This window comes from Lissotriton vulgaris, unplaced genomic scaffold (genome assembly GCF_964263255.1).
Source record: "Lissotriton vulgaris unplaced genomic scaffold, aLisVul1.2 SCAFFOLD_371, whole genome shotgun sequence".
Taxonomy (NCBI): Eukaryota; Metazoa; Chordata; class Amphibia; order Caudata; family Salamandridae; genus Lissotriton; species Lissotriton vulgaris.
In genome coordinates this window covers 693855-720738 of record NW_028253580.1, presented here as the reverse complement: position 1 = coordinate 720738, position 26884 = coordinate 693855, and the positions used below count along the sequence as shown (strand labels likewise).

Genomic DNA, 26884 nt, shown 5'->3' with positions numbered 1-26884 from the left:
CCCCTAAGCCGTCCCAGGGATATGGGGCCCATATCAGGCGTATTTGGTGCGTACCGGTGCTGATGGCGATGCGGAGGGGGAGATAGACAGTGTGACCCATTAGGCACTGCAAGCTGCTCTGCACCAGAAGATGGTTGGGCTGAGGAGATCGCGCTTGTCATGTGCGCGTATAGGAGGACTGTCGAAAGGAGACTGACTGGCACTAATATATCTGGCAAGTCCTGCCTGTAACATTCATCTTGCCTGTGCTGTGTATGTTATCCCTTTACTGCCTGGTTACTAAATAATATGAAAATAAAGTATACAAAATAATAATTGGCTGTAGACAGCAGTCAATTAGCGTGTCCCGCTGAAAACTCACATTAAAGCACTATCCATAAGATCAGCACAGGGCTGTTATTTCACTAAGAAAGTCTCTGAGGCTGCCAGTAAGTCACGGAAAATATTTCAAATTGACACCAACTTCCTACAACCTAGAACTTCTGATCGCCTTATTAAAGCCCGTTCTGACCTGTGACTTTTTTAAAGGGAACAAATCGTAAAAATTCTGATTAGTCTCATTTCTTTGCCAGGGGCGGATTTTGCCACCAGCTTGTAAACTATCCAAGTTAAAGTTATTTAACTCGAGGATTCAGAAAAGGCTATTTTGAGCTGCAGGTCAGGATCACCATCAGATCTGTCTGCCATCTATGTGATATCAGTAGTGGATATCATTAATCCAATCTATAGTAAATCTTTACTTTTCAGACATGGCAGATTCCCTCTATTTGGAAACAGGCAAAAGTGATTCCACTTTTAAAAAAGATGTCAGGCTATTCGTGCCTGTCAAGTTTTAGACCAATTGCTTTGCTGCCTGCAGCTTCAAAAATACAGGAAGAAAGACTTGACATCCAACTTTCTGAGTATTTGAAGAAACATAGACTGCAACTCATCTCCCAGTCGATTCGCAGACTCCAGATAGTGCAGAACTGCGCAGCACGCCTGCTGCTGAACATCCCGCGCAGACAATCGGTGAGGGCCGGGCTGGCTAGCCTTCATTGGCTACCAGTGCGCCAGAGGATTCTGTTTAAGGCCATGTGCATTGCACATCAGGCCTTCTGGGATACGGGTCCCAGGATTACCTGGGACCTAATTACCCACTACCTCCCCAGCAGAAACCTCCGCTCCAGCCAGACCTTCTTGGCCACGATACCAAGAATAAAAAGATCCAGATCTGGCGGCAGGATGTTCGCCTACAACGCTTCCATGGCATGGAACAACCTCCCCCTGCACCTGAGATCCAATTGCAAACTGCCCACATTCCGGAAACAGTTAAAAACTTTTTTTTAATCTGCCCCACTAATCCCAGTTAGGCCCCTCTGCAGGTCCCTGGTTATTCTAGCGCTTGGACGCCTTCGGGCAGCAATTCGCGCTCTATAAATCCACATCCATTCCATTCCATTCCATTCCATTTTCCACCCTCAGCATAGTCCAGAATCTACTGTTTTGGAAATCTCAGATTCCATTAAACTGACCCTGGATCAGCGTCACAATGCCGCTGTGATATTATTGGATCTTTCTGCAACATTCAACGCTTTCTCTCATGCATTCTCTTTCGGATATAGGGGTGAGAGCTTTGGCACTGGAGTGGATCCGTTTTTCCCTGGATAACAGAGGATAGGGACTCTGGATGGCCCCTTATTCATCTGACACCAATATCCTTAAGTAGGGCACACCTCAGGTCTCATCACTGAGCCCAACACTCTTCAATATTTATCTGCCATGTCTGGCTGCATTATAGGACTCTTTTGGCATTAAGACTGTTTCCTATGCAGATGATACTTTGCTTCTTCTTTCATATAATAGCAGCTCTTCAGCTGCACAAGGATCCTTCTCAACTTGTATTGGTTCAGTCATGAATTGGATGAGGGCCAATAATTTTAAATGCAACCAGGATAAAATGGAAGGTCTGTTTGTTTGACCAAGCCTATACCTCTTGGTAGGATTGTCAAGTGAGTGACCCCTGCCCCCCTCCCCTTCCAGCCACAGTGGCCATGAGTCTGGGACTTCGTTTTGATCATGAACTCTCATTCAAATCTTGGGTATCTTCGGTGGTCAGATCTTGTTTTGCGATTATGAGCCCGTTAATTTGTTTACATCTACTCCCACTGGAAGCTAAGAGAATGATAGATCAAGCTTTAGTGACATCCAGACTTGATTTCGCCATTGCACTTTATCTTGGCCTCCTGGTCTACTTCATTAATCTCATGTAAGTGGTTCAGAACACAGCTGCATGACTCTCATTCAAATGATCACAGCGCGCTTCTATGCCACCTATTTGGCGGAGGTACAGTGGCTGCCGCTTATGAAGGGAATACTGTAGAAGTCACTTGTATTAGTCTACCGGGTTTTTACAAGACAGGATCCCGGTACCTTAGTGAGAGGCTTCAACTTTATCGCCCAACAAGGGAACTTTGTTCCACCGATGCTCTTCTGAGGTAGTTTCTCTATTTTAAAGGTCACAGAGCGGCGGGTCCTCCTTTGCTTTCCTTGCAGCTCAAGCTTGGAACCCTATTTAATTCAAGCTTCGAAATATGTAGACATAATCATAGATAAAAAGCATAGACAACATTTTTATTTACAATACGTTAAGAATGATGGTTATCGTTCTTTCCCAGTCTGGGACACTCTAAGAGCAGCTGGGCACTATGTAAACTTTATCATCTATTCATTCATTCATTGCCTGTTCATGCTATTTTAATACACCTTAATTTGATTTGAATTCTGAACACATGAAGTCTGAAATTTTACATAGACTAGGTTAAATGATATTGTTGTATCACGTTGAACATTGAGATGAATGATTTTTGGAAATCAATTCACACAAATGGCCCATGTATTAGAACTCTACTGAATAATAAGAAAAAATATTCTACAAAACAATTATATCAGAAACAATTTTTAAAAAACACATGTTTTATTAAAAAAGAGAATACATAGCCTCCTGCTAATAAGCAGATCACAACTGATTCTTAAAATTCATTTCATATTAAAACAACCCCAACATTCAATTGTAAAATCATTTTCTTATTATTCATTAGAGTTCTAATACATGGGCTATTTGTGTGAATTGATTTCCAATATTCAATTTGTCCGCCAAGGGCTCCTTTGATTTTACTACTTATAAGTACTCTAATCCCCTAGTTGGTTTAAGGGTTCACTCTCGTTTCTGTTACAATTTTAACTTACCCTGAAAAATAATTATTAATAACAGTTGCACATCGTACCCGGCCTTCTGCTGTACCTCAGTTATCGTTATAGAGGTGGTAATTGCTAGTCTTACTCCTCATCAGAATTTGACTCTGACATCCTTTCCAAGTTGCTATATTGTGTAGAATTGCACATGTCGCTACAATCTTACAACTGGTTTCTGGAGAATATTGTAGGGCACTACCCGTCTTCTAGCGACATCAGAATTTACTTTTTAAAAGTTCAAATGTACGCTGTGACACCTCTTGTTCTTCTTTGTGCAACCTTGTAACAATGCTCACTCCATGTAGAAGGGTTCAGAGAAGGAGTCGTTATCCATGGGCTTGCGATGTAAGCTCTATCGCCTACATCAGTGTACATATTAGCATATCATACTGTAAATTTATTTGGTACATATATAACAATTTACCCAATAAATATCCATCTTCATAATCTCTTCTTTGTAGCCTTTTGTGTAGATGCCACTGTGTCTAAACATTAATAATTCATAGGTGCTCTCTGGAAAGCATGCTAAAATAGCCGCCGTAATCATATTTTTAGCACCACACACCATTTGCATATTTAATGAAAGGGAATTTTTCTGGTTGCAAAATAAATACTCAGTGGCAGATGGTGACCCATGAGTACCATCTATACAACTAATCACGTGTGGAAAATTGTCAATCCTAGAAAAATGCAATGTTGTATTCTGTACTTCTTGTGCATTGCAAGAAAAGTAAATGCGAGCAGTTATGCACATAGGATCCAGGAATTCACTAAAGATTGAGGTAGAGCACTCTGTTTCACCCTACGAACCGAAGCTATTACACCTTGGACACTATCTTTGGCTAAGAGATGCAAAGAACATACATCCTAGACAAGGGTGGAGATAGAATTAACAGGTAGAGTATTTACTCTTAAGCAGTGGTTTTGAATCAGCTATGCGCTCCAAAATTACAGTGCAACTCTGCCTGTACTTTTCATAAATTTCATTCCTCAGTTTGTTGAAAAGGACTTATTCTGAGTTTACAAATCGTCTCCTGTCTCCTCTTCCTCTCCAGTCCAGCCAGCAGGTATCCACATTCTTCTTGCCATCCTATATAATGCCGCCATTGTTGAAGCAGTCGATGCATTTTGTTTTTATAGTTTGCTCATGGTTATCACCTGATCTGGGTTGGTGGTTAATTGCATATGCTAAATGCTCATGTTGCGACTAATCACAATTTGAGACTACCTATAACATATGAATTGCAATTTCCTAATACAGGTTACCTAGTTGCGACTCACTATTATGAGTTCTAAAATTATGAAATGGCGAAATATTTGCATTGCTATAAAATGGTGCAAATGACTTTCATACATAAGAAAATGCATTTTTGTATTTAATAACCAGTTTGAGACTTCTTACCAATTCACAAAAGTTTTGTACATCTGACCCTAAGAAACCAATAGGGAGAATGAAGGTTTAGTCATTAAAGGGAATGTGCCCCACATGCATACAGCATTTGTGATTGTGTGGAGGTCTGTTTTAATGAAAATGGTACTGTTTAAAGGTCCATCCAATATATAATGTATTGTGTTATCGCATTTTTATGCATTATACAGGTCAGGACCTGGTCATATATCACATGCTGATTGAAAATGTATGTCATTTTATTGAATGTGATTGTACTAACCATGCCCTACGATCTTTGCTTTTTAGAATAAGGAATTGCAGGACAAAATGGACTATTTAAAAGAAACCCAGGCAAAGACTGAAGTGGAAACCAGAGACATTGGAATATCCTGTGATTTTCCATCCAGGTAGACGTACATCCTGCTATAATTGATTACTTTGGCAAACTCCAACTGCATATTTAGTCTGTATTGTTTAAAGAAGTCTGAATTATTTGGTACAGAATCCGCGCTCTGTCGCAGTGCAAATTAGAGTGAGCAGAATTATTTCTGTACCTAAGAGCACTGGCTACGGGTTTAAATTAAAAAAAAGTATGCCTTTATCGGCAAAATTGGTCACACAAAAATTACAATCTTTTTAATCAACAATATTTTTGGTCTAAGTGTGGTAATTTATCAAGATTAAGGGCCTCATTAGGATGGAGGATTTTCCGCATCCTCTGGGCCGGCGGAAGCCACCGCCGGCCCGGAGGATGCGGAAAATCCTCTGCGGACCCACCAAAGACCCACCGCCACATTAGGATGGCTGGTGGGTCCTGGTTTCCGTCCGCAGCTTTTCCGCCGTGGTTGCCTTACAACCGCGGCGGAATAGCTCTAATATGGTGACGGTGTCTCTCAGACACCGTCAGCCAGATTAGGATGTGCTCGGAAACATGCTTTTCCGCGGCGCCTTTTCCGCCGTGGAAAAGCATGTGTAACTTCACTGCGGGGGCCCATTGCGGGCCCCCTAGGTGAAGGGGGGTGGGAGGTGCACATGGGGGGTACCTATGGTGGGTACCTATGCATTTGTATGTAGAAAGCGGCAGGCACCGCGCAGTGCCTTTCACTTTCTGCACACAAATGCTATGCGTGCATTTTTAACATTGCTGCGGGTGCAGCTTGAAGCTGCACCCGCTGCAATGTTAAAAATAGAGGATGTGACCGCCAGGGTGGCGGTCACATCCTAATAGCACAGGAGGGAACTCCGCAGGCCATGCGGAGGTTCCCTCCTACTCAGGGGTCGCGGACGGAGGCACGTCCGTCCGCGATCCTAATCGACCCCTAGATGCTGCTTTTTCTGAATATCGAAGAAATTCCCGCTCCACTTTTGCTGCCTTTCCCTAAATTATTACCCTTAAACTGTAACATCAAAACATTAAATGTAGCTTATCAAAGGAGCTGCCAAGAGAGGAAGCCAATTTTGTATGATATACCAGAACTGGGGCTCTAGTACCTATGATTACGAAGTTTAAAAGTGTGGCCGAGGTGTGCGGTTTCCATGCTAAAACACACCTCTGCACACATATGGGACATTTTCTGTACTGTGATGAAGTCACTGAACATGAGCCAAGAGATGTTTTTGCATTACGACAAAAGTATTTACTCCTGCCCCCTTTCTAGATGGCAAATGACTGGGATCCTAGCTAGGAACAATAGAAGTCCTGAACATATTTCATTTCAGACCATTAGCTACCATACTGAAATTGTTAAGGAAAGATCTTTGACATGGAGCTCCCAGAGAATTTAAAATGGTGGATCTGACCACAGGAGAGAGAACTTTGAAGTTTTCACTTGGACTCCTCCAAAAGAAAATATAAGGTTTTGAATCAGTGTGGTGACTTTGAAAGGAAGTTGGAAGTACAGAGTAGCTTTACGTGTGGTATACTGGAACACTCCCCACAAATTTGAATATTTACAGAAAGCAGAGCTGGGAAAGAAGTCCTTCTATTTTTTTTTTTTACAGTTGGCTAAGGTATAAGGGTCCTGATAATGTAAACAAAAACACAAGGTTAGGATTTATTCCATTAGCGTTTTGGGGTCTTGGAGTTGAGGCTTTTAATTACTGATGCCTCCGATGAGCTTGGCAAATCAGTGAATTATTTTAGATCACTTAGTTTAGTTCACTTAACAGTGATGTGCCCTAAGGGAACTAGGATTGGTGAAGAGTCAGAGAGTTGTGTTTGAATTGTTGCACTGAGAAATGCTTGCAGGCAGGATGTTGTATCATCTTGTGTAATACATGGCCAAATGAAGATAAGTGTCAAATATGGAGCTATTCCAAGTAATGGATAATGGTCATCTAGATGTTCAATCCTGTTTTTCAGTAGTTTCAAAATGGTTTCAATTTGAGTCAATTTACATTTGGGGTTTGTCAGGTAAGGCTTAAAGCATGGTGTTGCAAACTAACAGTGCAGATCAGAATTTGTCAGCATCTGTGAGGCGTTAACTGTGGTAGGCAGTAGTAGTTTCTCAGGATGCAGTTCACTACAAGTCTGAATCAATAGTCTGTGAGGATTTTCGATGGTTAAGTCCAATAAGAATGTAATCGATGACGCTAAATAGTCTGATGGTGCAGTTTTTGCAGGCCTTCATTGAGTGTTTTGTAATGAACATATCTCAATTAAGGAGAGTGGTCCTTTTAAGAGAATAATATGGTAAGGAACAGGTCATAAATGCATATGATTTCCTAATGTGCAGAATTGGAATTGAGTCTGCTAGAACTTTTTACCGTAAAACAGACTTCAATTCAAGCATGTTAGCAGGGCAGGAAAGCTCAATCCGTAGCTGCAGTTTTGTTGGGCACACTAGTACAAAGAAAAGAGGTACATGAGAAATGGATGTGAAGGGCCTAAATTAATACATTGTTTTTACACATTGTGCTCAGGAGTTAATCTGTGAAAACCATTACTACGATATTATTATTTTGGTAGCTTGCATATCAGGCAATTGGGTATTAAAATATAACTATTAATCATCACTCTTGCAATATCTTGCTCATTCTGTTTTCTTGACTGAAATATGTTACAATTCTTAGGTGTGCATTGAGATTTTTAATGCATCTTCTTTACACCAAATACAGTGCATCACCTAGTGTTATGCTTTTGGAGAGACACATGTTTGCTTTACATTCTCTTCACCGGCCTATGTGTTCTATGCAAGAGTATGGATTCACAAAGAACACATCAGAAAACGAGTGATTCCTCACCCTTAGTAATGATTCTGTGTTTTGTTGCTACTTTCCATGGGTCTTCTCAACCTTTGTTCTTTCTCCTATAACGAGAGACTGCTCATAAGTGTTCCTATCAGCGCCAGGAAACCCACGGTGACAGTGCGCTTAACAAATGCCCATTAACATAACATAACATAAGGCGAAGCATGTACCTTATGTTCCGAGCTGATTAGGATCCACAATTAGCGATGCAACTTCTCCTTTAGGACTGTAGTGGGTTGGAGATGATCAAGTATAGAGTGTGTGCGCTGTCGATGAAGAGAAGCATTTTACTGGGCCATGCCATTTGCTTATTTCCTCCGACCTTCCCTCCTTAATAGTAAAGGCTGAGACTACTATGTTCTGATCACTGTGCACTGATGATACCTATACAGCAAGCAGAGACTAGTAGGCAATCTGACTATCGCTCTTATTACTGACACTCTTGCCACTAAAGCACATCAAGAGAGCTGGAGCCCATAAATGATTCTCCTCTAGAAGTTGACAAACCACAAATATTTGCAATAAACTGGGCTGGATGTGGCAGTACCTCCCAGTTTATTGTTTAGAACTTTAGTGGTTTGCCAGGGGCAGAAAAGGGTGGAGCTTTGATGAAGTTCCTGGGTTGAAGAGTCATACTGGGGTACTTCTTAACCAGCCCTCTCTGACTCCCTTTTGGTCAGTCATCCTGGAAATCAACAGTGGGATATGAAGGTGTTATAAAATGCTGACCCGCTCCATATGGCCAAGTTTTAGTTAGCCTGGAGACATACGCAGGCACAAAAAGAAATAAACTGAACGCTTGCCCCATGAGGGTGTAGAGAGAGCTACTGTCTTACCATTATGGTCCTGCCCTTCAAGAGATAATTTAGAAGTTCATTCATGCAAAACCCCTGATGAGGCTCAGAGTGCCACTGCTCTAATACAGTCAGAACTGATATTCTTCCATAACTTTATTTATATTGAAATATATGCTGATACATAACCTTCACAAAAATGTTGTGCAATAAATAAACTTCTGATGTAACAAAGCTATACGTGTGAAATATGAATGTACATTTTTCAGACTGAATGTTTAGGTATATATTCATTTTATCAACCTTGCTATAAACCTACTTGAAAGCATCTCTCAATTTGACCAACTTCTACAAGGTTTATCATGTTTATTTCTTCTGTTCGTATCCGTTTCTATTTTTCAATTGGTTCAAACAGGGACGATTGCTCATTGACATCCTACTATCCCCAAAGCTAGTGCTTTAACTGTGTCACCAATTGTGAATCTGTGCTAACAAGTCACACAATGGCATTTCAGAGAAATTGAGTACAAGAACAGTGGGTTCTACCTACCTACTTGTATTGTAGATAAAATAATGTGTTAGCTACTGAGACTTCTATTTTATGCCTCAGTACATAACTTTCCTCCTTTGAGAAGAAGATTTGGTATCACCTATTTGTGGTCCTGCTGAAACATATCATGATTCTGGCATTGAAGGTGGAATTGGGAGCTGGTGGTTCTTGCCTACTACATGCTATGGTGCTGGTACTGGGTGCAAGTAAGCTGGTGCCACTAGGATCATGCCAAAATGTATACTGCTTCCAAGAAACTGCTTCTGCTGGGAACATCCCTTTGTGCTGGGACTGTGAAAAGGTAAGTTGATGCTGCTGGGTATAGGCCATGATGATTAAAGTTGTGGGGTTTGTAAATTGTTGCTGCAATAAATATTTCACAGTGCTGGCTTCTCTGCTGCTAGTACTGGAGGTGAGTGTACAAGGCGCTTCTTGTTTGGTAGAAATTATGGTGCATGAATTAGGGGAGATATCGTTCTGCTTGCCTGGTGCATTCTATAATACTGGTACTTAAACATTTAAGCTGATACTGTTGGGGTCATGCCATGATACAATTGCTAGGTGGCTATTGTCTGTGCTGGTGCTGCTGCCAGGGACATAACAATATCCCATCATAGCCTCCCTAAAGAGGGAGAACATTCTGAATAGCCAGTAACAAGGCTCATTTATGCATGTACTGCTGAGATCTGTGTGCAACCTGCAGTGCTTGCATGGCAGATAGCCTTTCATCTATATGAAGTTGCTGAAATGAGTACCATTGAGTTGGCTATAGTTCCTGATTTTGAATTACTAAAACGGTGACCGAAAGTACTACATGTAAACATGAGTAATTATTCAGATTTCTATATGGAGAGATTTAACTTTAATGGGCTTGCCTGTCGATTAAAATGTACAGTGCTATCACTGCACCGCGCTAGAACAGAAAATAGAAAACCCCTGGCACACTTGCCAACTTGAATCTTCAAGCCTTTACCATATTAAGACCCTAGAGGAAAATGGAGAGCAGGCAAAGAAAAGTGAGTCAGCTGAATAAAAAGATTCTCATCGGAAAAACGATAGTTAATGTGCCTTTAAACATCATCAGTGGGTGTTGAACTTCCAGGTATCAATTTTTCACTGGTGAAAATAAATATTAATTTTACAATAATGAGATGGCACCCTGGTAGGGCATTCTGTAGATGTGGATCATCGTTATCAGGGAAATACTTCCTTACAGTGAGCCTTCTTAAAATTGCCTATGGGGGACCAACTCCTAATATCGCGTGAAGTCACTACTTCATAAGAAATTGCTGAAACTGGGTAATGGACAATCTCCATCATGGAAACAGCAGAGAGGATGACCCTTCATGCCTCTTCCATGCCATGGTTGCATCACTCTTTCTCCAAATTGATCAGAACCATGTGCTTTCTAGCACATCTTTGAGGCTGGATCCAGCTACTCGTTCCCTTGTCCTTTCTACCTCAATCCAAGATAAACCTCCCTCATTAAGTGGCTAATGGTTCATCATTTCTCACCACTCCAGGCTCCATCCCGTGCTGTATTGTTCAGCTTCCCTCGCTACATGGCTCATATCTGCAGGAAGACTTGCCTCACCATCTCCTTCTCTTCTTCAAGTTTCGAGATGGTATACATTAACCTACTCTATCATGATCCACAGTCTTCCCACATGCTGCCCCTTATGCACAATGCCTCCTCAATTCACTCAATGCTACTGTGATCACACAGCCTTCATATAAATGCCTTTAAAACACTTTCTTTTTTAAAACCAAAATTAAATTCTAAGCAAAGGTATTGACATATATTGAGAAGGAATCATGACCGTTCTTACCAGGGCTCGAGTCGGGGTGAATTTAACTACCACGTTCTACTTCCTACCATAGTTATGCTGTACGTGCCCAAAGCTAGAACGCTCTTAGCCACTATGTCCACTTCCTGCTGATACCCAAAGCTCCCTCAGGCTTTACCTCTATAAACACCACTGGAACCACCTTGGAAATTCTCTACACCACAACACATTCAGGGGTTGTCCTAGCAAGCTTGTCTGTCATTCACCCATAAACCACAAAGCAGAAACAAAGGTGAAAAGGAGAATGAGACGCTTCTGAAAGATGTGTCTAGAAGGCTGAAAATAGGCAAAACTGTAACAGACTTTTATTGTTCTTGCACAGAATGCTTCAGACCGATCTAGTGCTAGTTAAGAGCTTGAACATGGGAACCCTCTGAACACCTACAATTAACACCTTCAATAGCAACAGTAAAACAATCATAATTGAAGAGACCTTCCTAAAACTTGAAGGGTCAAAGTATGGCATACTGACATATTTACGGAATGTGTCGCATCATTGTCACGGTTAACCACTCACTATCACTGATAGCCCCCCTTCCTGAACTCCTTTGCCCATGGCATCTGGCAGCACCAAAGTGGTGGTAGAGGCCACTCCAACATTTTTCCAGTAACAGTGGCTCTGCTGAACTGACCTGAACCTGAATTCCGCTCAAACAATCTTCAGCCAAATGCCTATTTCTCTGCTACCCTACACCGCGAAAATTGCAGAGAAAATTGCAAATGTGCAATTGATGGCATTTGCGGAGAAGAATAATCTCCTACACCCCTCCCAATCGGGGTTCCGAAGAGGCTTCTCTACTGAGACGGCCTTATTGCGAGCCACCGAAACTCTACGTCAAGGAGCTGACGCAGGCCTAACCATGGCACTGGTCATGCTAGACCTTAGTGCAGCGTTCGACACTGTAGCACATATCACCTTGCTACAGTGTCTGAACAGAGGAGGTGTGACTGATAGAGCACTCGGTTGGCTTAAATCGTTTCTGACCGGCAGAAGCTTTCAGGTTCAACAGGGCTCGTTTCAGTCTGAGGAGAGGGTATTGGAACAGGGGGTGCCACAGGGCCCTGCTCTAAGTCCTACCCTTTTTAACTTATATATGGCCCCCCTGGCTGAGTTAGTTCAATCGTTCGGTGTAGAGATTGTCTCCTACGCCGATGATACGCAACTCTTACTCACCTTCACCCAAACTCCTGCTGCTGGAGCCAATAACTTCCGAGCCTGTATGCAAGCATTGGCCACTTGGATGGACAATCACTGCCTAAAATTGAACGGCTCCAAGACAGAAGTCTTGGTTGTAGGTGGTGATCAACGGCTCTGGACATGTGACTGGTGGCCAAGTTGTTTAGGCGCTATGCCTACACCAAGTCCTGAAGCCAAGAACTTAGGGATATGGATGGATCCAACACTCTCTTATGAGACACACATCAATCGTTTAGTAGGCAAGTGCTTTGGAGTCCTAAGAACTCTCAATAAAACCCTGGACCTCCTTCCTTTGGAGGCTCGGCGCACTATGACCCAGGCACTGATTATGTCACGCCTCGACTATGGGAATGTCCTCTTCCTGGGAGCTTCTAGTAAAAGCATAGGACGACTCCAGATACTGCTAAATGCTGCAGCCCACCTAGTGCTTAGACTCCCAAGAAGAGCCAACTCCAGAACCGCCTTGGAGGCCCTCCACTGGCTCCCAGTGAAAAAAGGAATAATGTACAAAGCCCTCCTAATATGTCACCGGATCCTTTGGCATAAAGCTCCCGGCTATCTGGCAGGTCTGGTTACCTGGTATGAACCACGCAGATCGCTTAGATCGGGCGGCATGGGCACGCTTGTGACCCACCGCTATAGGAGAGAAAAAATGGGAGGTCGGTCCTTTAGAGTGGCGGCTGCCATAGGATGGAACACACTTCCCATCAGTCTCCGCCTGGAGCTTTCGGAAACTATTTTCCGACGTCAATTGAAAACTCATCTGTTCTCCTCATAGTCTACTCTAATGTCCTCTGCCTCGCACTGTCCTCTCCCCTGGCGAGTTTTCCTCTCTCTTTTAGCACGGGGACACTCCGGGATGGCGTAACCATGCGCTCTATAAATGTCTTTATTATTATTAATTCAACATGCCTCACATATTAGCTATCACTATTAAAGTAACTACCTTGAGCTACCTTATAAATTGAAACTTCCTAACCCCTCTCCCCACAAATATTTGGTACTCATTAACACCTACTCTATCGAGAACACTCCATTGACATACATGATCTATTATTGTAAATCTACTGAGATCGCTGGGGCGGTTGGCAAAGATCTCTTCAAAAATTGTGATCCCACTGTTCACTGTTCAGGCACTTGCACGCAACATCTACACATCAGATTATTTAATACATCTTTAGACATTTAACCCACTGGGTAAATCCTGGGGAATCCAGGGTCTGAGGCTTATAAATGTATTGACTATAGATCCATGCTTAAAGGCAGAACCAACCACTTGCAATTCAGAGAATGCCCTAAAGCCAGTTGATTAAAACAAGTGGCGTTATTAATTCCTCTCAGACAGGGCATCACAAAGACGATTCAGCATGGCTACATGCAATCTCCATATTGGGTGTCTGGCTACTTTAGTTCCCACTGTATTTGCACAAACTGTGCTATGATACCACTGAAGTTACCAAAAGGAGAAGAAAAAGGATTTAGGTAATGGGAAGAGTGAAGAGGAGAATATAAACAAGAGATAACAAATATGAAGCATTGAGAAAAGACTATGGTCTTAGGAACTCAAAATGGAGTAGAGCAGCAATGTTTAACAAAGGAACAATATGAAGAAGAAAATTGGAAGAGAAAAAAAACAGTGATAGTAGAACACGGGTAAGCATTGCGTAACTGGCAGTTGGAATTGCAGTAGGAATGGAGACTAAGGCAAGCATGTGTTTATGTATGTCAGTCGGAGATATCCTGACGTGGCCATGGGAGAGACGGATATTGAGGAAGGCCACCCCATAGGCTAAAATAAATGTTGCTAGCAAGGTTCTAGTATCTGGTAAAGGGAAAGCGTGTTGCTCAAGGAAAAAAAAGCACAGGCACGGAGGCTGGAGGAGGGCTGTTCCATACTTATGGGTAAGAAGAGGAAAGACTCATACTGAGGTGTCAGAGAAATGTGTATTTGTGTGGCAAAAGAGCTATCTTTCTCCTGTGTGGCACAAACCTTTGTACCTCTACATATACATTGGTTTCCTACTAATCTTGTAGGAGTGTTTGTTCTTTATGAATTCACAAACTTTCAGTCAGAAAGTAAAGCTTGTCACAAATTTTTAACAGACCTTACCTTACAGGGCAAGAAAACATCCCCCCATTGTGTATTACTATTAGCTAAATCAGTGGTACTCATATAAACAATTGAACAATGGAAGGCTTCATCGGCTACAGCAAGACTAAATACTGCAGGTCGTAGACAGAGCAGGTGGCGAAAAGCGAAGGACATTCAGCTAGTTTACCAATATTGTTCATTTGCAGCTTTCTCCAGCAATAGCACCACCTAGGTTAATTGTATATTGTTGACCTTTTTCTGACTTTTTATTTGCTATTACCTCCCAATTTTCCTTCGTCCAGGATCCTTCAGATTCCCAGTTGTCTGGATATAAAGTCAGAAGACAAACAGTGGTAAACGTTGATAAAATGGAACACACCTTTACTCTTTTATAGTGGTAGTTCTGAAAATAGGATTCAGTTCATCCACATGGTAGCTGGGTCCTGTTAAGTATTGTCAGAAAAGAAACAGTAGATTCAATTCACAGCATCACAAAAAACCCAGCCACAAATTGTAAACAAGAATCCATCTTTACAACATAAAACATTGAATCAGAAGCTGCACAATTATTTGAGTACTCCATTAAAATTCTTCCAAACCATTCCGCAATTTACATGCAAATAGTTCCATGTTTCCATTAATCTGCTAACTTTTAATACACAACAGAATTAGAAAGACATAGACTCAGAGGTAATAAACCTCTCCTCAACCACTATGCACATCACTACGCCACACTGATCATTTTTGACAACCTATTTGCTGTATTCAACAGCCAGTCACAGTTCAGCAAGGTCTTGGGATTGGGACATTGACATTTGTTCCCAAGCCAGGACTGTACAAATTATATCTGAATGAGGGAGATCAAGCCTAGCTTGTTCTTCTCCTCCTGAGTTAGTTTGCTGAGTATCTTTTCCTCATAACGTTCTTTTCTACATAAGCATGCTGCTCTTATAAACATATCAAATATCCGTGTTTATTTCAGTGTCTACAGACTGCTATCCAAATCTACATTGACAGAGTAGTTGGTAGGAGTAGCATCAATAGAAAAGTCCACCTCTGGCCCCGTGGGCATATGACAACTCACCCACCTCATTACACCTTCCTTTAGCTAATCCTGGACTGTGACCTACGTCTACCGACAGAAACGTAGCCATCAAAGCAGAGAAACATTATGTCAACTGTAAAGGGCTGGAAGAAGCTCCTTCGCCCAGAGCTCCATGCAAGTCATTAGCACTTTGATCAATGACAATCTTGACTTTGCAAAATAACTATACTCCACCCTCTCAGAATGCTGATTGATATTACTCCAAAAGGTGGAGCACAATGCCCCAGATTCACAGCAGGGATATCAAAAGTATAGAGTAGCCTCTATGCAAAGACAACTTAATGAATTTGCTTGGAGTGTGACAAAATAGAATTTTTAATCATCTACCCCATTGTCAAAGGTCTAACCTTAACAACAAATTCACACAATACAAAAAGAGAACCCTTCTGACAGACCGCCTCTGTAAACTCTGTGAGTGGAAAATCCCACACATCTACTCTATGGAATGTCACAAGCTATGTAGTAGCCTGCTTAAGAACATGCCATTGTTTCCCACTTTTAAGTAATGTGCTCAAGACTTTTTGATACTGTTTATCCACTCCAGGAAATATTAAGTCCCAAAAATTGAAATCTGATGCATTATTAACATGATTTGCAAGAACACACCTAGAGGCAATTAAGTTGTATTATGTGCCCTACAATTCACAAAGTAAAACAATTGTTATGTTTACTATCCAGCAGATCAGAGGAAGGACATCAGTTGAGCACCTATCAGATGAAAACCAAAATGAGACCAAAACTTGTTCTGTTCCGGACCACTACAACTGCACAAACGGACCACTACAACTGCACAAACGGACAAACAACCCAGAAGATGGATGAAACTCTTCCAGAGGGGCAGGCTCCTATCATCCTAGAAGGAGAGAAAAGGGGAATTCTAAATCGATCACCATGATTGCTCATGAAGTTATTTCTGAGGCAGTGAGGAGCACCAGAAGCCTTTTTTAAATGGGTCAAACATGGCAAAACTGCACCAGTATATCAAAAGACGCTGTTTCAATAAAACTCCTCCATCCCAAAAGTTTAATTTGTGTTATTATTAAGCTTATGAGCTAGTGCCATTGAAAAGCTTAAAATAATTCCTATAACTGTTTGGGTGGGACGTAACACTAGAGTAAAATCTGAAGAAGCGTTCCTACTAAATAGAGCTTTTTTCTGTTTGTCTCTCTGCAGGGGAATGTATGACTGTACTCTGCATGTGTGCATCACCCATGCCTTCTGAACGCCTTCATTAGAACGAATACGTCTTTATTATGCATCCGTTCAGCACGCAAGTCGTTAAAACAACTTGCCTTTGGGAGGTGCTGGATTTTGGAATAGTTTCATTTCCTATTCCAACTCCAGTCTGCGCAACAGTAGGAGTTGGACTTTAAATCTAACCACATTCTGTTAATACGCCCCCGTAAAGCAATTCGTTGTAACGACTTGCTTGCTGAACGAATGCGTGCTAAAGACGTGTTCTTTCTGTTGCCGGCACTGTGAATGAACAGTGTGATTTAGGCTTCATCCAAAGGATGTTTGCCTCTGCAGGGACATCCTTCATATCTTCAGCTAGTCACAGTTTGCCAAGTCAAGTCTTTTCCTATTGTACAGTTGAGTAACACCTTAACAATAAAGATTTATAAAAAAAGATTAAAACAATTCATTTTAAGATCAAAGGGCATAGGTAGAAATATTGTTGTAAATAAATTCTGTAGAGCACCATATTATCATGTTAGCTGCTCTTTGACATCATAGTCCCCCTAGCAACATCAGAAGGGCATCGAAAAAATTGCATTCTATAACAAAGTGCAGTTTACACAGGCATATTCAATATTGACGTCAGGGAAAGATATACATGTTTGTCGATTGCTTGTAGCAGAAGCCAGCTATTTCCCTAACTAGACTTAGAACAAAAACTAACATTCACGGTCATCCCAGTGGGCACGAGGGGACATCAATAAAGGTGTGCTTACTATGGCTAGGTGCAAAGTGCAGGTTACAGGAGCAAACTAAAAGACTGGAGAAAGATACAAAAATGGTGTGCTTCACTGGTAGGCGTTGGTAAGATTTTTCCCAGCAAGTCTTAGAATTGTAGTGTAGTAGCAATTCAGAATTGGGTCCGTGACTTTAATACTTACAGTTACTACCTTCCTGCATGTCCGTATTCAGCGCTGATTAAATGGGATTATCTGTAATGGTCTTCTTGCTTGCCAAAAGACTGGGCAAAGGCATGTGGTATGTACAATGTTTTGTTCTCCAGAATCAGAGTCTGCAACAGGCCTTTTGCTCTTTTTCATTACTTTCCAATAATTTGCCATGGGGTAAGACCAAAACGGTAACACATAAAATCAATTTTTAAGTAGCTGGACCACCCAATCTCTAGGTAGGATTGAGGTTTAAGATTCTTATAACCATTTATAACTGTCCATGCATGTGATCTTGAAGATGGAATTGCTTTGTCTGTTACCATGGAAGTTTTTTTTCACAAGCCATGAAGCAGTTTTTTAAATGCCATTGGAGATGGAGAATTTTCCCATATGATTTTGTTCCCTGGGAGGAGTTAAGTCTTTGTTTTAAGGTTGACTGGACTTCACCCCTTTCGGGATTTGTGATGGTAAACTGGGCTTCACTCCTTTGGAGATGTGGGGGTTCAGCATTAGACCTACCCCCAACTGTTAAATCTACTATTTGTTGAAAAGACTAAAAATAAAATATTCTTTAGGCGGGGCTTATTAGTTTTTTTGGGTGATTTTGCTTACTGCGCAGAGATGGATTCATTGTTCCCCAAAGTTGCTACACTTGTGCCAGAAAACATTACTAGGCTTAATCTCTTTATTTCTTGCTTTATGTCGCTTTTTTCTGAGTTTTTCCATTATTACGTGTTCTAGAGACTCTTGAAGCTCAGTTTGAAGTTTTCTGGGTTCTTTCTCACAGCATTTGTCAATTGTTGGATCTGGAAAATCTTTACCCTCAAGTAGGGATTTTGTGTTAGATGGTAAGTCCTTTTTGAAAGGCCCTACAGACTTTTCTGATCCCTTCTCTTCGATCTTTGGAGGAGAGTTTAACATATGCGATTGTAGATTTTAGCTGTGGCCATGAGATCTAAGGCTTATTTTCAGATCTTCTGTAAATGTTTTTGGAGCCTCAGGTATTCTTACAAGTTTATTAACCAGTGGGGCACTGGTACAATCTATACTGCTTGCAGCCATGTATGATTGTGCACAGGTGATCAAGTTATTTAGTTCAGCCAATTACTGATCAATTCCAGAGACTGAAATGGCCATTATATTCAATAGGTCTACTTGGACATCCATCTTATAGGACTAATATGTTAGGGCTTCAAGGGTTAGTTGACATGTTCTAAGCAAAATTTCCCAAATCATCCCTAGTTTGGGTATTACGTTGGTGCCATACATTGTAGAGGTTCCACATATCTTTCCTCATAGTTAGTCAGGGGCCCTTTGGGGTGCTAATAGGATGCCCATGTGTTGATCCTATTGTACGTTTTTTATATTTTTTGAGACGTTAGTGAGGGGCCTCCGGTGGAGTCCAGGCTCCTTTGTTGAAGTTCAAAGACATCTAATTCTTGATGCGGTGTATGGTTAATGACAAAGCTACTTTTCCCTTTTGTTATATCCACTGTTACTTCTATTGAGAGTGGTGCTACATTCGTTATTAGCTGTATTGGTGGAAGCTGGGGCAATTGATGATCGGGGAAAAGTCGCAGCGACAAAGATCCCTGTGAAAGAAGCTCCAGGTAGCTGGCTGGGCTTTTTGCTTACTTCAGTCTCATTCTCTGGCACAGAGTCCAGAGGTCCCTCCTGGGAATCTAAACTTAGATTAGAAATTTGTGAAGGGCAACAATTAATTTTACTTTTTGCTGGTGATATTGGATCTGGGAGAGAGTTCAAATCACATGGGATAGTGAAAATGACCCTGACTGGATCTTTTGAGAAGTCAGATTTTTCTGGAATGTTTGCTGGTCTCTCAAACAGGCTACTTCTCCCTTGCTGGATTAGACTTCACACTAAGTACAGCTGATGAAGGCTGAGGTTTCTTCTTCCTTTTAGACAGGATATGTGGCATCCTTTCTCACCCTCAACACATGTTGGGAGCTACACTCCATCAATCCTTTTGGAGATTTGTTCTAGTCTTACTACTATTTCTGTGTGCCCAGCAAGCATGGTTATATAAGTAAAGTCAGAAGAACTGATAGGAAGGCTGCTTGTAGGTTACGCTTCCAGAACCCACTTTTATTTTAAAGGAATTACAAGGATTGATCCCTGAGGATGTCTTGCATGCAAATCCGGCTGCAAATCTAGCGGTTAGACTAAGCCTTTGTAACAGGAAGTTTTTCCTTGAATGGCACAAAAGACACTGTTTCAAAAGTGAGAACCACCACTAGTTGTTGTAGCAGTGGTGCTCTTTTCTTCCCATTCACTTGAACTTTTGCCTAGCACTCATGGAAGCGATGACGGTTTTTATTCCCATCCTTTGTGTCATCTGGTTTTAAGTCCTTTACCTCATATTTCATGAGTCTTTCCTCTCAATTCATGTTAAAAATGTAGTATTTGGGGGAGGAGCCAAGATGGCGACGAGTGAAGACGTGTAGGCTCCCGGCTCCGACAGCTGCCCTTCCTCCGCGCTGATTATCCTGCACCTAATCCTGCAATTTTGGTGGCGAAATGCGCGCCACGTTGTGCTGACTCGCCTCGACTTTCCCGGGTCTCTCAACTCGCCCGGCAGCCGGAGTAAACCGAGTGACGACATCGAGCCCTGGCCCCGGGACTACGCCGCCGCACGTCCCCGAGTCTGTACGGCTGAGAGGCGGCTGACCTGCCTGGGATTCGCTGACGCTGAGGAGTGGCATTCTCCTCCCGACTCGGAACCATTACTGTGCAGCCTGCCGAGGTACGCCGCGATCAGCGCCCCATGATCTGTAACCCCTCAAGATACATTTCGGCAGTGTGTCTTTGTCTGCGGCTGGTGGAGAGGGAGAAGGACTGCACGGCCATGTTGGGATGTGGTATGCTGCCTGCCCCCTCGGCCTGGTGTGCGGCCGGTAGCCCCGCAATCCCCCGTGTTGACGGCTCGACCTTCCTTGCCTGTATGCGCTTGGAGCCCTGTATCGCAACTGCACCGCGCTACGCTCGCATTTAGATCGGCGTTGTGCCTCGACCACTAGAATGGAGTCTGCTGCCTTGAAGAATGGAGGTGAGCACCCGTCCCTGTCTGCCGGTGATGGGGCCCGAAGGGAACTGGGGGCCAATTTGCTCATTCCTCTCCGGGAACGGGACTGCGGGAAGCCCCAACCACCGCCTTCCTATAAGACTATCCTGACCGCCCTGACCGAATTTAGGTCGGAAATGAGAGTGGGTTTTCGAGCGCTGAGTGCTTGTCTCGACACAATGGCGACCGATCTACGGAGGGATCGTACAGTGGATGGCCAGCTGACCATGGGACTATCTCCAGTTGAGCCTATGAGGGGTGCAGTATCGCTCTTTACTGATGGAGAAGCCGTGACTTTCCCTGTCTTTGTGGAAGCCTGCCACCGGCCGACCAGTGAGTGTGTTTGTGATACTCTGTTTCCTTTGTCTCCGGAGCCTGGCACTCTGCCGCCTGCAACTATGTTACTGCCTCATGCCTGGGACTCGCAACAGCTGGCCCCTTTGGCGGATCTTCTATTGTTGCCTTCAGCCTGCGCTCCGAAGACCACATATTCCTCGGATGGACTTGGGAACTTGACTGCTCAGAATGGAGGATTTATTGGTGACGTTCAATGGCCATTTTGTGGGACTACTTTATTCTCCTTCAACATGCGGCCATTTTGGTCCTTGGTCTGGGTGGTGGTGGACTTTCTTTGTGTGCCTCGTTTTGGGGTCTGTACTAGGTCGGGTCAGGGCTAGGTGCTTCTTACGCAGTCGGTTGCTTGGCAGGTTGGACCGGGACTGGGATTGATATATATTTGCTTCAGTCGCACACGATAGATTGACTTTCCCCTAACATGTCTGATTCTCAGTTGTCGCGAATTGAGTGGGGACGGCGTTCCTGGTTGGGGGGATGGGACTGTCTGGATTGGCTCCTCCTCCCGTTTCCTTGGTAGTTTTCGGAGAGTTGCAGATTAGAATGGTCTGGTCTCACTCTCTATATCTCAGAGTTTATATTCTTTCTTTTCTTCCTTTTCTTTTACTACATTTCGGGTTCTTTATGGGGCGACAGGCACATTGTCGGGGGGGGTAGGCCGTAGCCTCCGCATTGGTGTAGGGTGGGGGGGTAGATTTTATTTCTTTATTTAGTTTCTATGGGCCTTTTTTTCATTTTTCTGCGCTTTCTTGTACTGTTTTCCTTCTGGGTCTGTGATAGAGGTTGGTAGGGAGTGGGTGGCGCTGGGAGTAACACGAGTTTAGTTCCTGTCGTCTGCTTGCCTCTCTATTGTATTGTTACTCTGTTGAAGTACTTCACGCAATTGTTGCTATTATACTTGCTGCCTACTCATGTGGGTACTATAGTACGGGCTCGGATCTCCTTTGCACCTATCCTTTATTGATTTTTGTTTAATTCGACAAAACCTAAAATTAACCTTTACTTCTCCTTCCCCCTGGCGACAAAATTTCAGTGTAAATGTTCTTAATCGTTGCTATATTGCCTGATGTCATTGGGGGGTCCATATTGTTGGCACCTGCGCTCAAACGTTATGTGGCCGGCCAGACGGTTGTAGGCCCGTATTTGTATTTCTGCAACAGGCGCAATAAAGGTTTTCAAAAATTTAAAAAAAAAAAAAAAAAATGTAGTATTTGCTCTAAAATGTATCTGCCAATGCAGGATCATAGATTCAACTGACAGATTGGGACAGATTGTACTCTACAGTAATCTTTCATTCCATGCTTGGCCTCCTTCCTCTTGCTCAGAATTCAGGAGAATTGGTACCACAGTTGCAGACTTATCATGATCTGCCACCTAAACCCTCACTATCTTCATTTTTCTGTTTATAGTTTGTTAAAACAGACTTGGACACCCGTCTGTAACCTTGCCACCGTTGCAGCAACTTCCGAATGGAATTAGTTATTGTCTTGGATTCCTCGTGTTGTTTACTGTGGCCAATCATCTGCCTTTGTATAGGATTGAATTCCCTACCACTACCTGAAGATATCTGCTTTTAGAAATCTCTTCTCTGGCTCCCTCAAACAATCAACTCACTTGACTGTACTCCTGTACCTTCAGTTTACATGTTATAGGCCATGTACTGTAAAAGTGCAGGTAGTAGCAGTTAGATGCATCGTCAATAGGAGTTACAGTACCAAAGGATTGTGGCTGACTGAGCTGGGGATGAGACAATTGATTGAACCTATGTGTAAGTTCTACATAACAAGTTTCCCTTAGCACGCAGGCATTTTTGTAGAAAAGTGCATGTGAGCAGAAGCTGAAAACTGAGCGCACCCAATGATGGTGCCTTACCCTAAGTTTGGCTCATGGCAAATAATAACATAGATATTCCCTAAAATTAAGACTTGTTAAGAGTAAGTCCAAATGAAGATGAGACCTCTGCAAATTGGCCAGGTCACCTCTGTCAGCTCTTAAGCTGAGGGCCAAGAACTAAAGCATGTATCTTTCTGAGCAGGTAGACTCTAGTTAGCCCCTGTTCATTGAATGTTTAAGGTAAAAGGTCTAAATTTAAGGAGAAGGGTCCGGGTCTTGTGGTCCTGAAGTAAGGATGGTTGAGTGTTTGTTGCTGGATGATTTCTGTTGTAGGGTGAAAGTCATCTGGGACATAGTCCATGAAGATAAGTCAACAGATAAGAATGCCTTTATTAATTAGTCTGTGCATGTTCTCAGACTCTGAAGAACCTTTTGCATGGACGTATGACCATATGATGTTGTCAAAGGTGGAATGGAGCATTCGTAAGCATGGCAACTGCGTCTATTTTGATGTGCCTTGTTGCGGATCCCGTTTTTAATGAGGTTGTAGATAAAGGTATCCCTAGTACATGGACTTGAAGCATACTCTCTTGGTACGATCATTTTAGAATGCTATAGATTTGTGAGTGGTCCCCTTCGGAGCGCATACCTTTTGGATGTGGTGGCATTAGGCATCAAGTAACTTCTAGAGCACAGTTTCGCATCCGCAACCGCATCCTTGTGGAACTCTGTTGGTCCACCTTCGGAAGACAGAGACTGAACAAGCATTTCAGAAAGCGCCGAAGACCTACCTATTTGCCAGCCCCTAATATGCAGTTATTCTCTCTCCCCCTCCTCTACAGTATCCGCTGTCAGCGCCGCGACACCTCCGTTGGAGGTAGCGGTGCGCTTTACGAGTGCCCATGACTTGAATTGACAGTTTCGGGTAAAACTGAAAATTGATCTGGAACTGGATGATTCCCAAGTATGTACTGTTGTGTGTGTGTGTGTGTGTGTGTGTGTGTGTGTGTGTGTGTGGGTGTGTGTGTGTGTGTGTGTGTGTGTGTGTGTGTGTGTGTGTGTGTGTGTGTCTGTGTGTGTGTGTGTGTGTGTGTGTCTGTCTGTCTCTCTCCGTATGTGGGTAGATGCACTGGAAACCAGAGTATGGACTGTTTATGGTGTGCCTAATTTGATTTTGATGCTGACTGTGAAGGTAGAAGAGTGAGGATTAGCTTTATTCAGATTCTGGTTCCAGGGTGCGCAGCAGGCCTTTATTTGGTGCTTTCTAGCAGACCATAGCTATATATAACGGATTTTGTCTGGAATCGCCTGACATTCAAATCCATACTCCGTATCGAGTATAGTTCCAGGTAATACTAGACAATCACCCATACTTCTAAATTGGTTCCACAACCAAACCGAAGAGGAGGATGTCCCTGCTTTGAATGCCTTTCCTAGGTGAAAGAAGGGCTGAGGAGCGGTCTTGGTTTGTGCAACTGTTACTTCTATAGACAATGCGACTGGAATGTCAAGTCAGTGAATGTGTGCAGCATATGTTGGCAGTTGAATTAATTATGGTCATCTTGCTTATGATTTCACATGGTAGGTGCTTGAACATTTGGGATTCGCAAATGGGATGGCAGTGTATGTTAGAAAAGTCTCAGAAATTACATGCAATGGGCTGGTAAATGCTAAGGTGCACAATGTTTTTTTTTTTTTACAGCCTTAATCAATGAATGAAAGTATACTAGTTTTGGGGGTTGCTGCCAGGCTGATGTGATTTGGTCTGTTAGGGAACAAGGAAGTGGGTCTGCTGTATCCTGGCTCACCATTGTCACGACACTAGCTAGCTAATGGACTCCTTGCCATATACTTTCTGCACTGCATGTGCTTTATACCACTTACCAATTTGGAACGGGGGCTGCTTCAGTAGAGAAGTGTGGCTCAATCGTTATAGCGGCAGACCCTGATGCAGTAGTCTGGCCAGGACCAGGGTCCAATTCCTGCCTCGGCGGGTCTCGGGCTCAATTTCCTCTGACCTGATGATTCTCGCCTCAGTGCCTATTCTGATCATGAGCCCCACTCTGCACCTCTGGGCAATAGCTTGCTAAATCTCTACAATGGCCCCAACAACGCTGAGGATGCCTGACTTCACCTTGGGGGTGCCCAGGAGTGGGCTCCTTACAGGGAAAAGCCAGGAAGGGTTCCTCAGCGGTATTCATACAAGCGCCGAGATGCCTCCGGGTAGTCGTGCGCTATATAAGTGCGTGATTATCCTTTATTATTTTTTATTTTTGGGGAAATCTAGTCAGACATAGGTCATTTTTTTATGTGGTTTCCTGTTGTATTTTATATTGCAAGTAATGCTGTATTATGTTTGTGATCTTTTTTATATTCTGCACCAAATGTCAATCAGGGTTGCTTAAAGCACATGGCTCATAGACCCAAAGGGCTACCAAAGACCAGAAATGCTTAGTTGAAGTGTTGAACATATTGCGGATCATCTGGAATTATAGATCCAGCCAATTAGCAATGTTTCTGTCTTTTCAAGTGCCTGCTAGCTCCACACTAAGAAGGAACTGGTCCAAAGACTGGAGCGAACATGAGAAGAGGTCCGTTCATTTTGGTGAGAGTACAGGCTGTCACAGCCTCTTCTTTTTGCGGCAGCAACCTGGTAGTGGAGTACAATGAGATGGCAGTCAGACATATTACCATTCCCACTGAGTTTTTTTTTTTTTATTAATCCATTTGTGGCTTCCTGACATGGTGTACATAGTAACCAAGGAAGTATATTAATTAATTGGTGACGGAATGGTGACGGAGATAAGTGGTGATGGTGACTGGTGTTGAAGGGGGTGATTAACATTGTATTTATTCATTGTGATACACATATTTACTGTATTGTATAAAGAGAGATAAGGTTATTTGCCCAGATTGATGCAACTGTTGGTCAACTGGTGAAGTCTGTATTAGAATCTAAGTGTCAGTATTCCAAAACTGGGACTACTTGATTATGTCTCCTATTGTAGTCTTTGTACAGGTGATTGAAGCTGGGCTTCCAAGTCTCATGGGTGTTCAAAGTTGTCACTTAATTGTACTTGAGTCTAACTGCAATTGTTTCTCCTTCTCAGGCATCATTCTGCAGGACCACATTGGCATCTCTGGAAATGTTCTGGTTCGCCTAATGCCAGCAGGCTTTTCTCAGAGTTGGAATATTAGTATGATGGCAGCGATAGCTATGAGAACAGTCAGCACCTCTGTTGACGTATTGCACACGTTTTTATCTATGTTGTCTTACGCGTGCTCAATGTTAAACACCGTGCCATCCACAGTGTCCCTCTGTGCAGAGAGGATGCAAAGACTCTAAGCACATTCAATCTAAAACATCAAAACACAGAGCACAGCACCAATAGAAGTACTCTCTGACCAGCTCAGGTCAGGGTTATATTTTAATTTCCCACATGCCGTGGATGCTCTACAACGACGTGTCAACTTGTACAAACAAATATATGCTGCCTATTTTCTTGTCATTTGGATTGTAGGTTTGCTATGCTGTACTTTGGAAATTAAAAAACAACCCTGACCTGAGTTGGTCAGAGAGTACTTATATTGGTGCTGTGCTCTATTGTTTGTGGTTTTCTCAGAGATGGATGCACTGCCATGACCCAATCATGCTAGCCCTATGGCATGATTCTAGTTGCAGTCTTCTGCAGCGGTGGGCTGTTTGAAAACTTTTGGCCAATAAATACAGATTATGATAGAAAGGCATCAATCTACTAGAACTTCAGTCAAGTTGTTTTGCCTGGGGCCTAGTGGGAATGGTACAGCTGTTTCAAAGGGTTTATTCAGGTGTGTTTGTCTTTGTCCCCCCTTCCAAAATTTCACCTGACTACAAACTCATTCCACAAAGCCTCTGTTAAGGATAATAGTGTTTTGACAGCCACGTATATTTATTTCAAATATGTCTGTACTTTTGAACTCAAGGACTTGTTCAAGTTCTGGAAGTTATATGATATATAAGGGTTTTGTTAATGCATGAATCTTAACC

General features: G+C 42.7%; 1 protein-coding gene across 3 annotated transcripts in view; it reads left to right on the top strand.

The window, feature by feature from the left end:
- LOC147660921 (myocardial zonula adherens protein-like) overlaps positions 1-26884 on the top strand; it is a 500869-nt gene that overhangs the window by 413799 nt on the left and 60186 nt on the right. Inside the window, exons 13-14 of one of the 3 annotated variants that reach the window (XM_086951426.1) lie at positions 4931-5031; positions 16141-16480. In XM_086951426.1, the coding sequence (XP_086807552.1) occupies positions 4931-5031; positions 16141-16354 (315 nt within the window). In that variant the 3' untranslated portion in view covers positions 16355-16480. Of the gene's footprint in view, positions 1-4930; positions 5032-16137; positions 16481-26884 lie in introns of those variants that run through there. The other 2 variants (XM_086951425.1, XM_086951427.1) reach the window with 2 other exon arrangements.